The sequence below is a fragment of the Aulonocara stuartgranti genome (genome assembly GCF_965226115.1).
Source record: "Aulonocara stuartgranti genome assembly, chromosome: 23".
NCBI classification, from domain to species: Eukaryota; Metazoa; Chordata; class Actinopteri; order Cichliformes; family Cichlidae; genus Aulonocara; species Aulonocara stuartgranti.
In genome coordinates, this window is record NC_138958.1 from 51687744 (window position 1) to 51700483 (window position 12740).

A 12740-nucleotide genomic window follows, 5' to 3' on the forward strand; every position below is an offset into this window, starting at 1 on the left:
TTTGCCACTTCCCATTTTTTTGTTTTTAGTAACATTATCATTAATTGTTACTGTACACATAAATTTGCAGGTATCAAAGTATACGTAGGACAATGACCAACGACAGTAGACCAGAAGAGCAGCTACCCAATGAGCTTTCAGCTGATGAGACTGATATGCAACCCTCATTCCCAGGTAGCCCCCTTCTACACGGCACAAAATCCTGATCCATGTTCTTCCCCTGTGATTTTCTTTTTTTTATTTTGACGATTCTGGTATATTTTGCAGAGCTACGTAGGGACAGCAATTTGCCACAGTCCAGTCCCAGGTCTCGCCTAACCCTGCTGCTTCAGTCCCCTAGCGCCAAGTTCCTCACCAGCCCTGAATTCTTCACTGTGCTGCATTCCAACCCTGTATGGACACTTTTTACTTCCATTCTATCTCTTGTTATTCTTTTACTTCCATTCATGTGTCTTTCTTTTATAACAGACCACATTCTATTTGTTTCAAGAAAGGGATTTTAAACAACGCACTTATTAACCCTTTGAGGTCATCAAAGATGATAACCCTAACCTTACTCTACTGTTATATTTAAAAAAAGAAAAGAAAATGTAGTTGGTTTTTTTTTTAAGAAAAATGTAAATAGATTGTGATCTGTGACAGTCAGAAGTGTTTTCCTTGTTTCCTCATTGGCAGAAATTCAAAAAACATTTTGAATAAAAGCAAAAGAATAGAATCAGCTTTTGGCTTGCCATAGTTTATGATTCTAACCACGGATAGTTAAGGGGCTCAAAGCGAATACCTGATGTAATCCCACCCCCAAACCCCCCCAAACCATGTCACTCTTACTTGACACCTCACCACTATCCTCATACTCTCTGCCACTCCTGACGTCCAGTTCCTCTGTCACAGTCTGGCTGAGGCAGACTGTATGTATTGCAAAAAAGGACTCAAATGCAGATCAAAACAGAATGTGAAACGTGACGTGGAATAACAAAAAATGAGCCGTTTATTAAGGCTGGCCAAGAAGTACAAAACAAAAGGCAAAGGTGAAACTAAACAATAAATTAAACTGGGTGAACTAAGATTAAAGCATGAAAAAACCGTGCACGTGGGACCTGACATGGAGACATGGACAAAAACTGGATGCATGACGTGAACAAAGCAGACGACCTGACAAGGAATGACTGAAAACACACGGACTTAATACACACAGGAGGATAATGAGGATAAGTGAGCATAACAACGTCACAGGGGAAACGTAAAGCTAAACACAGGAACACAGAACCTCTTCAAAATAAAATAGGAAACATAATGAAACAAAGATGTGACAACAAAAGACATGCAGCCATGAAACACATAAAGGACAAAGGAGACTTAACAGAGGCGTTGAAAACATATGGGGAAAGTAATAAACAAATGAACTCAGAAAACCCAATGAACTTAAACATAAACCATAAACATCAAAATAAACTAAAACTCAAAACGCTGAGTCAAAAGACCCAGCATCGTGAAATCCTCTTTCAATCACCTCCACAGCACCCCAGCATGTGCTTTCTCTAGATCCACAGAGACATGGCACAACTCTTTTTGACCTTTTTTTATACTTCCACATCAACACTCTCAAATAAATTATTATTATTATTGTTATTATTATTATTGTTGTTGTTGAATCAATAAGTCACTCAAATAGATCCTGGCTGACAAAGTAAAGCAGCTTAAAAATCTTAAAAAGCAATGCATCATGCCACACTCTAAAGAAGTATTTGAGCTTCAGACTGATTGATCAGAAGCTCAAATACACTTAGGTTATGCAGCAGGACAGCGATCCTGCAGTTATTAGAGAGGGAGATCATTTTTTTCACATAGGGACGTGTATGTTTTCCCTTAATAAATAAAATCATTTAAAAACTGCATTTTAAGACATGTTAAAATTTGTTTGATGATCAATCTAAAACATTTCAATATGAATGAATAATTTCTAATGTGAACTAGATTTTCACGGCGTACAGCCTGTGATCAGCTGACCTGCTGCTGCTTGAGGTTTATTGCTTTTTGTGGATTCATACAACTGAATTCAACAAGATGCAAGCAGATGTTTCATGCCTCCTGGCTGATGTCCATCCCCTACACTGACACTATACAGTTTATACTGTCTTAATACTGGACAGTGTATAAATAAATACAGGTAGTATAAATACTGAATTTAGGGAGTAACTCTTAAGTATCACCAACTTAATACAAACTAATATCTGCAAAACTTGATCTGACTCTCGAACGCCTCAACCACTGTAAACCGGTAAAACTTCAAACTCACCATAGTACAACATTGTACAATACCTTAGTTTGTTTTGCAGAACATTTTACTATATGAAAATACATAATTTGTCAAAGCAACATATACAGAACGAATAGCTAATTAAAATGATGACATTACATGTAAGCCTTAAATTTGCAGTTTATCAAATACCACTGAGCACTCCTTACCTCTTCATCCTGTCGTATCCTGTCTTCATACATCATCATTTCAAGTTATCTTGAATTCTTTTATCTCCCTGTGAAATACAGCAGCTGCACCTAGCAGATGCAATATGCAATAAACTGCACACAGTTTGTGAGTTTGCTTATATTTGTTCAATTCAATTCAATTTTATTTATATAAAGCCAAGAAAACACAAAAACAGTTGCCTCAAGGTGCTTTATATTGTAAGGCAAAGAACCTACAATAATACAAAGAAAACATAGATAACTCCAATATCATATGATCCCCTCTGAGGAAGTGTTTTGGTGAGAGTGGGAAAGAAACTCCCTTTTAATAGGAAGAAACCTGGGAGGGGCTGGACACCTGATGCAACCGGTTGGGAAGAAACGACAAAGACACTCTGTGGAAGAGAATCGGAGATTAATAATAACTAGAAAAATTTGCATTTCTTGCGAAAATGCAGTGTGGATGCTTTAAAGCTGAAGCTGTCTGCAAAAAGTAGCTGAAAAAGCTGAAAAGTTGCAGAAATTGTAAAAACTTTGCAGAAGCAAAGGAACTTTGCTAAAATGGAATAACTTAGCAGAACTGCAATATCTTAGAGGAAACATAATACTTGGCAGAAATACAGTAGCATAGCAGAACTTTGCAGAAATATTGTAACTTACCAGAAACATGATAACTTCTCAAAAATACAAGAATTTAGGAGAAATAGTATAAGATAACAGAAAGAATATATTTAGCCAAAAATACTTAAGCATTACAGAAACACTATGATTTAGAAAAATAGTACAACATAGCAGAAATACTGTGATTTACCAGAGACACTGTGATGAACTATGAATATTGTCATTTTAAATTAATACTATGTTTTAGCACAAATACTCTGGTTTAGCACAAATATTATAACATAGCAGAAATACAATTATATAGCAGAAATGCTATATTTAGAAAGAAAAATATATTAAAGTAGAAATGGTATGATTTAGCAGAAATACTGTATTTAGCACAAGTACCAAAAAGTAGCAGGAATACTATGATTGAGCAGAAATACTATGATTGAGCAGAAGTACTAAGATGTAGTAAAAGTACTTTGATTTAACAGAAATACAATTATGGAGGAGTAATACTTTAAAATGGGAGAAATATTGATACACACACACACATGCACAGAGCCTAAAGGGAAGAGTATTTGTGCCATGGAGTGTTAACAAGAATGTGAGGTCCATATTAGAAAAGCTGGTAAAATCATAAAAGTTTGCAGAATTGTAATAAATGATGAATATGAATTACTGGTCTGTGATAGTGTATTAATTTGTAGGGAAAAAAACATGTTGACTAAGGTGGAATCGAACCCACGACATTTGGGTTGCAGACCCGTGTCATTACCAACTGCCCCACTGGGAAAGTGAGCAGGTACTTGGAAAAACAGGGTGATGAGCAGTCAGAATTAGATCGCGGTGAGAGGAGAAAAACACCGTATTTTGGAGTTACAAAACGTTGTGTAACTCAAAAACTAGGTGGACTAGAAGCATAATTCTTGTACTGGGTGAATCAGCGGACTTTGGTGTACTTTGACCGCGATTTTCATTGCTCTCTGTACATCCGTCGCTGAGATATGACGAGAGAAGAAACGGCAGACCTCAGATATGATTGGCTGGCTGGGAAGCCGTGCAGGCCCTGATATGTAAATTTGAATGCCTCAGTCCTCACAGAGGATTGGCTGCCTGGGGACCTGGCAGAAATATATAGAAATACTATGATTAAGCATAAATACTACATTTAGCAGAAATACTATATTAAGCACAAATCCTATAAAAAGCAGAAATACTATATTAAGCAATATAAATATCCTATAAAAATCCTATAAAAAGCAAAAATACTATACTATGATTTGGTAGAAAAACTATAATTAATCAGAAATACTATATTTAGCACAAATCTTATAAAACAGCAGAAATGCTATGATTAAGCATAAATACTACATTTACTAGAAATACTATGTTTTAGCACAAATACTATAAAAAGCATAAATACTATAATTTAGGAGAAATACTATATTAAGCACAAATCCTATAAAAAGCAGAAATAGTATGATTAAGCATAAATACTACATTTAGTAGAAATACTATGTTTGAGCAAAAATCCTATAAAAAGCAGAAATACTGTACTATGATTTGGTAGAAAAACTATAATTAATCAGAAATACTATATTTGGCAGAAATACTATATTTTGCACAAATCTTATAAAATAGCAGAAATAGTATGATTTAGCACAATAGTAATAACTTAAACAGAAAAATTGGAAAAGCAAAATGGACAGCTGAAAAAATGCTGAACATGCTGAGGGTCCCTCAAATATACTTGTTAAATGAAAAAAATCAGCAAAAAAATATATAACAGCCACACAATCAGAAATATGTACACATAAGGAAACACACATGCACAGAGAGACACACACACGATCCAATTCAGTCACCCAGTCTAAATATATTGAATTTGAATCTTACAATGAGATCATCCCATTAAAAGGCTCTCGCTCTCTCTCTGTCACACACACACACACACACACACACACACACACACACACGGAGAGAGAAGCAAGTTTCTAGCTCAGTCAAGCAGCCTGGGAGCTGCTGAATTTGAATCCACCAATCAGAGAGGCTGTGTACTTTTTCCCGCCAAAACAGGTGCATGCAGCACAGAGAGACACAGGATTTTTGCAGTGTATTTCTCATAGTGAGGACTCCCCTCAAACAAATGACCATAATTTCCTAACCGTAAGGGCTAGAACGGTCATTCTTACACCGTTTTGTTCAGAAGAGATGGGGGAATCTTCCAGTGTTGACAATTTATCATTAAAATATGAATTATTAAAGATATTTGATTTCTAATGCACCATAACTGAGTAGAGCAAAGCAAAAACTGCCTTGACTTGCCCTCAAACAACGCTTTCTAACTCTAAATCTATTTGGAGTATCAATATCATTCTTTCACCGTAAGAGACAGCAGGCGAACAATCATGGAAATTTTCAGGTCTCTGTGGAAATCCATTGAAAAGATATGACGAGAGAAAAAAGTGGTTCATTTCCAGAGTTTGAAATCTGAAGAAATCTGAGCGAAGGACGAATTTCCTACCCTCAAACAAGTCTAACTCATTTCAGAACGGCAATAGGTGAGAAAATAATTCTTGAATTGTGAGCGTCAGGAGTGTCTGAAGATATACTGGGACAAGCCTTATGTCTTAACTTTGCTTCGTTAAGGAGATATGACGATTCGAATATGCCTCTCATTACAGAAATCAAGCGGTGATTTTGAACAAGCTCTCCATTGACTTTCTATGGAGAGTTTTGCGACTTTGTGTTGGTCTGAGGAGATTTGCCAAAATTCTATAAATCCCATAACAATGATAGTGACATTTTCGGAAAGCCAGCAAAAATACCTACGTTTTGATGTATAATTTGTGGAAGTTGAGTGAAAATTGAGCAAGTAGCAAGAAGTTTTTCGGAAATGAAGAGAAGACTGCAAAACCTTCAGTGGCACACTGGAAGCCAAGTGCATAGCAACCATAACAACGCATGTATTTTGTGAAAAATCACAATTTTGCAACTGAAAACTTTAAGAGGCATAAAAGTAGAATTCAGCAGAATTCTCATATTTAATTTGACCAAACTTGAGGCTTACTGACAGACTGACATTGCCATACAAATAAAATGGACAAAATATTTAACGTTCTATGTATGCGATAGATAGAACAAATTGTAATCTTTTGAAATACTTGATGGTGCATACTGAAGGTGTTTACTAGGTTATTAACAGCATTAGAAAAGCCTCACACACATACTGTAGTAACTGCAGAGGCTCCATAGTGTATTTTCGTAACATGCAAAAGACTCAAATCCCAGACTCAAAGCTTCAGCTCATACAAAACAGCACCTATATTGTGTAGTGGTTGTGAGTAGTAAGCACAACAGCCATGCCCTTTGCTTTCCCTCTGAAATGTGTGCATACGATAGTGACTACATAGTGTAATAGTAGCACAAGGCACTTAAAACTTACTCTTTTCTTGATGTGTTTCCTCTGTGCTGAATCTCCTTCCTGTCTACTGGAATCTATTTCCTGGTTCTAGAGTGCCTACCACATGTTCACCACCAACACATGTCTGAAGCATATGATCAGTAAGGTTCGTCGGGATGCTCATCACTTTGAGCGCTACCAGCACAACAGGGACCTGGTGGCCTTCCTCAACATGTTTGCTAACAAACAGCTGGAGCTGCCCAGGGGTTGGGAGATGAAGCACGACCAGACCGGCAAGGTAGGGCTGACACTGTAATCAGTCAGTGCCCCAATGTCTACATTTCATGACTTTTTGAGGGTCTGAATACAGTTAAACTGTATTCAGATCCTCAATAGTATCTAACTGTTCTACACTTATTCTGTCAAGTATTTCTTACTTTTTAAAAACTGTAATCAAATTAAAAATGATTAACACTTGACAGCTTGTATGTGTATCTGTGTGCACACCCATCTAGCCTTTCTTTGTAGACCATAACTGCCGTGCCACTACGTTCATTGACCCCCGGCTGCCTCTCCAAAGCTCTCGGCCGCTGAGCCTCCTCGCTCACCGCCAACACCTGACTCGCCAGCGCAGCCACAGTGCTGGAGAGGTGACCACTCGGCGACTGGTAAGGGACACGTAACGATCATGGACAACAGAAAGTACAGCTACTTAAATTGGTCCTCTAATCATAACAGGAACAGTTACATGTTTTCTTCCTCCGCTTACATATCATTTAAACCTGGGCAGCATGTTTATTGACATCCTGTTTTTATAGCTGGGTGAGGACCCTCGTCATGTTAGCCCACCTGTTCTTCCACGACCTTCCAGCACCTTCACATCTGCCAACAGAGGGCCATGCCAAGACTTAATACCAGTGGGTTAGTGCATGCACAAGCACACACACACACACACACACACACACGCACACACGTGCACACACACACAAGAATCTGAGAGGAAGAGATGAATACATTTGACAAAAAATTTCTGTTCACTTTTTTCTAGCTTACAATGAGAAGATTGTGGCATTTCTACGACAACCAAACATCTTTGAGATTTTGCAGGAGAGGCAGCCTGACTTTAACCGGAACCATGCACTCAGGTACACACATACAGAAATGCACAGCTTGGCGTTTATATAATGCTTTCCTTAATCTGGTGACTAGATTTTTTCTTTGTTCTCAGTTACTTTGATGCAATGGCATCTGCTGTGATACTTACACATAATGGCCCCTTAAGTCTTGCAAGTGTTTGTAATAGCAGAGAAATAATCACTTCATTTTGGGCATGTCATTTTCAAGCACGAACCCCGGGTTGTAAAAGTTTAAGAGTGCTATTTTTCATGCTTAAAATATATTCAAAAGACATTTCTCGTGCCAGGACTCCACAAACTCCACAAACAACACCACTATGTGTCATTGATGCAGAGCTTTGCTGCCGCACCAATATGGGAGGAAAAACAGCTTTTCTAGATGAAATGTCTGGTACACAAACATTATTTGAAATCATCTTCACTATCCAATCCCTCTGATCCACATCTCCACCGCCTTAACCCTCAGACCTGTCGTCTGTTCCCACGGTTTAAGTCGAGTTTAAGTGCAAGAGTTTTCAGAAAACTCCACATAGACCTTATGATTGCTCCACGGGTCTCAAATGACAAAAAGAATAAAAATGAAAAATCTAAGTTGGTAGATATTTCAGTCCAATTGGGCATAATTTGTTTTCTGTTTCATGGTATAGAGATTGACTTCCTAAAAGCGGTGGTGATCTTGACAGATTTTTACTGAAATATTATTTTTGAGCTAAACTTTATGAAGACATGTTGAATGTGGCTCATTAGGAAAAACCCAGTTAGAACTTAAACGTGTTTTAAGTAGCTTTGATGAGGAACACGATTCAGCTTGCAGGAAACAAACTACAAGAATCAACTTCATACATTAGAGACCTTAGACAAGATGAAAAATATTGCTGTGCCTTGGTATCATATTTAGAAACATTTAAGTATTGCAAGAAAACCTAATTGTCAGAAGAGAAAATCATCAAAGCAGGAAGCAAAGTTCATTGTGCTACTGCTACATTTTTTTTCCATTAATTTTTGAAGTTTTACAACATAATAATCAAAGACATGCACAAACAGCAAGTGCCAAAAAATGAAAATGGAAATAAAAATCAATAATAAAATGATGAAACATTTACAAAAACATATTAGAAATTAATTAAGATTATTGTTAAATGAATATTTAAACTATAAATTGATACAAGCTGAAAACACTAGCCCTAAAATCTGATCATAACCTTCAAATACGCCTGGAAATGTGAAAAGATGAATGCAAAATGTCCTGACTATGATAAATCTGTCGTTGCGAACACAAAAATAAAAATTGCAATTTTCTGGAGACCATACTGCAACTGCAAACCAAGACTTTCCAGCAGAAACTGCTTTTGTCTGCAAGAAGCAGTCACAACACACAAATAATATGGACTGATTCTTATATAGCGCTTAATCTACTCTCTCTGAGCACTCAAAGCGCTTTACACAGCCTCATGCAGGACTATTTTCTGAGTGCTTTCTGTCTAACGCACACATTCATACTCCAGTGGTTGCATCGGAGAGCATGGGGTTCGTACAGAGACTGGAGCAGACTGGGATCTGCTCCAGTTGTCCCTCAAGTAGCCAAAGTCAAAGTGAAATACATGCATAGGATACATTAATGAACAGCATTGCCATTGTAATGTTGCTGTGACAACAGGGAGAAAGTGCAGCTGATCCGCACAGATGGAGTGTCAGGATTGGCCAGGCTGTCGGGATCTGCCGACCTTGTCATGTTGCTAAGGTGACATATTTCTGCTTTACCTCCTCTGTCTTATTCTTTTTTTTCTTGGCTTTCCTTTTTCTAATCGGACTAGTTGTGTATCCCCTTCTTATTATTACCTTTTTTTTTTTTCATTTTCTCGCTGCTCTGCTGAAGTAATTGCATTTAGTGAATTGGTTTCTTTTTTATGTCCCTTCATCCCCTCTCCAACCTTCCATCTGCAGTCTCTTTGAAGAAGAAGTGATGTCCTATGTGCCTCCTCATGCCTTACTTCACCCCAGCTACTGCCAGTCACCTCGGGGGTCACCTGTCTCTTCCCCACAGAATTCACCTGGTAAAAGATCAACAGAAAAGTCATTGTGAAAAAACCCAACACATGCAAAAAATATTATCCACAAACCCTCTCTCACAAATTCATATGGAACCTTTTACTGTGTTTGAGCCCTGCAGAGTACTTTGCTGATATTTTCGTTAAGTGCACTTCACATTGCTGTACAGCTGATTCATGTAGAATATCTGGATTGGCCAACTAGGAAATGTTGACCTTGAACTGAACTCAGAACTCCAGTTCAACAGAAAGAAATTGAGCTCTGAGCTAAAATGAATGACTTTTCACACCAACAATAAAGACTTAATGTTTCTGACAACCATTGGTAAAATCAGAACACAGCTAGTCATGTTAGAGCAGGTTGTTCACTAATCACAGATTTAACTGATCAGTTCATTGTCTGTAAAGTGCAGAAGCTGAACCTGCAACCCAGGTTACAAATAAACACCCTTGTATGACAGCTGCACCACTGTTGTTGTGCATGTGACGAAATTAATTGGCATATTCTTGCTTGGTAGAATTCTGCACATATAAATGAAATTTCTGCTTTATCTGTCAGCTTGTTGACATAACCCATCAAAGTAAACATTTAAGTGTGTGTGTAGGTACTCAGAGAGCTAATGCCAGAGCACCAGCACCCTACAAGAGAGACTTTGAGGCAAAACTGCGAAACTTCTACAGGAAACTGGAAACTAAGGGCTATGGACAAGGACCAGGGAAGCTAAAGTAAGTCAGCAGCTTTGACTGTAGAAGGCATCCTTTCTCATCATTTTTTATTTACCGTATTTTCAGCACTGTAAGGCACACTTACACATCGGGTGCGCTTATGTATGAATTCTGGTTGTGCTTACTGACAACGAAACCGATTTATTGCAGTACACGGCGCTCAGAAATCTGTTAGAAAATGTTTTAGCAGGACTTTGCAAAGCTACAAAGCCGCACCACTGGATGGATTGTTGGAGCATTATGGCTACTGTAGTCAGGCGCCTCGCGGAGGAATCTGGGTCCAAAACACCGTCGGCTTCAGGTCCAAATTCTGTCTAAATTCTTTCATCTTTAATAAAATGATCAGTGTTGCTGCTTTACCAGGTGTAACAATTACAAGTATTTATTACAATTAACGGAGTTAGAAGTTAGCAGGAAGTTAGCTCGCTAGCTTCCACCTAAACATGAGCATGTTCTGACTGAGAGATTTCTGAAAAATTCAAACGTACAGCTCTGCTGTCACTTAAAACATAAATGAAGACAGAAAACTAAACAGCAGTGACATTTGTAGGGTTACTGAAGTTGGGCTAGCTGGTATATAATGATGTGCTAACCCAGGGGTCAGCAGCCTTTAAGACCCAAAGAGCCATTTGGACCCAGTTTCCACGCAAAAGAAAACACTGGGAGCCGCGAATACTTTCTGACATCTAAAATGAAGATAACACTGTATGTATTGTTGTTTTACCTTTATGCTTTGTGTGAACAACTAAGGTGTGTTGCTTATGAAATCCATGAAGTGCTACAGAGAAAATTACATTTTATTTATGTAATGAACACATTTGAACTCTTAAAGAAATATAACAAAGGAAAGACACCCAGCTGAACTAAAATGATCCAGCAAACAAAAACTGCTGTGAGCCACCCTTATATCGCCTTTGTGCTTTTGGAGCCTTGACCTGACTTTTAAAAAATAATTGGAAAAAAAGCTCTATGCTGCTAAAAAACGAAAAATAGATATTTGCAAAATTCTGCCTAAATATGTATTTTACCTGGGGATGGGTATCGTTTAGGTCTTATCCGATACCAGTACCAAACCGGTACTTTTGAAACGGTGCCGGTGCTTAAACGGTGCTTAAAGAATGGAGAACACACAATTGGTCCAAAAACCTCTCATGTTCACGGTGGAGAACAGCTGCTGACATAATGTGGATCTGAAGATCCATAACTGACCTACCTGGGGCTGAAAGTCTCGATAAATGCACGGCATTTCGGCGGGTACACCGGCTTCCACGAGTGTGACGCTTATTTTGAGCGATGAAAAAATAATATAATATAATTTCATTTTTATATTTCAATATCACAATAATCTTCCAATTTAGAACTACAAGTTAAAAAAGAATATAAATAAAATACACTTCAGCTAATAGCTTCTAATTTATTTTCCCAAACCACGCAGAGCCGCACTATAAGGACTAAAGAGCCGCATGTGGCCCCGGAGTTGCAGCTTGCCGACCCCTGTGCTATGTGATCGCTAAGTTAGCATAACTCCCTTAACACTGGAGTTATTCCTCCATCCCTGAAAACTGCTTCTGTCACTCCAATTCTCAAAAAGCCTGGTGCAGATCCCAATAGGTTTGATAACCTCCGTCCTATATCCAAGCTCCCCTTTATTTCAAAGATCCTTGAGAAAGTTGTTGCCTCTCAGCTTCACTCATACCTCAATAACCATAATCTCTACGAACAATTTCAATCTGGTTTCCGCCCCATCATAGTACAGAAACTGCCTTGTTAAGGATTACCAATGACCTTCTGATGGCAGCTGATTCTGGTCTTTTACCATCCTCATCCTTCTGGATCTTAGTGCAGCGTTTGACACAATTTGTCATAATATCCTCCTGAGCAGATTAGCATCCACTGGCATTAGTCACACCCCCCTTGCCTGGTTCACCTCCTATCTCTCAGACCGCACTCCGTTTATCCAATTTAACTCATTCACTGCCAGCCATTGGCAGTGAATGAGTTAAACCCATTGACTCATTCACTGCAATTGACGGCTATAGACGTCAATGGCAGTGAATGAGTTAAATCCCATTCTTCAAGTCTCTATCCTGTTTCTGCTGGTGTGCCCCAGGGTTCAGTATTAGGGCCTCTTTTATTCATTATCTACATGCTCCCTCTTGGTCATATGTTCTGAAAATATAATACCAATTTTCATTGCTATTCTGATGACACCCAGCTCTACATTTCCTCCAAACCCAATTCATCCCTCCCACCTACCTCCCTCTCAAACTGTCTTATGGAGATTAGATCCTGGTTCTCCTCCGATTTTCTCAACCTTAACAGTAATAAAACAGAAGTTTTACTTGTTGGCACGGC

At 38.3% G+C, this 12740-nt stretch overlaps 1 protein-coding gene across 2 annotated transcripts in view; it reads left to right on the forward strand.

Moving 5' to 3' along the window:
* Positions 1 to 12740, forward strand: part of hecw2b (HECT, C2 and WW domain containing E3 ubiquitin protein ligase 2b) — a 78623-nt gene that overhangs the window by 49809 nt on the left and 16074 nt on the right. For both annotated transcript variants that reach the window (XM_082523858.1, XM_082523859.1), the window contains exons 13-21: positions 71 to 174; positions 268 to 392; positions 6588 to 6773; positions 6991 to 7143; positions 7294 to 7396; positions 7524 to 7620; positions 9269 to 9352; positions 9556 to 9665; positions 10265 to 10385. In XM_082523858.1, coding sequence (XP_082379984.1) covers positions 71 to 174; positions 268 to 392; positions 6588 to 6773; positions 6991 to 7143; positions 7294 to 7396; positions 7524 to 7620; positions 9269 to 9352; positions 9556 to 9665; positions 10265 to 10385 — 1083 coding nt within the window. The remainder of the gene's footprint in view (positions 1 to 70; positions 175 to 267; positions 393 to 6587; positions 6774 to 6990; positions 7144 to 7293; positions 7397 to 7523; positions 7621 to 9268; positions 9353 to 9555; positions 9666 to 10264; positions 10386 to 12740) is intronic.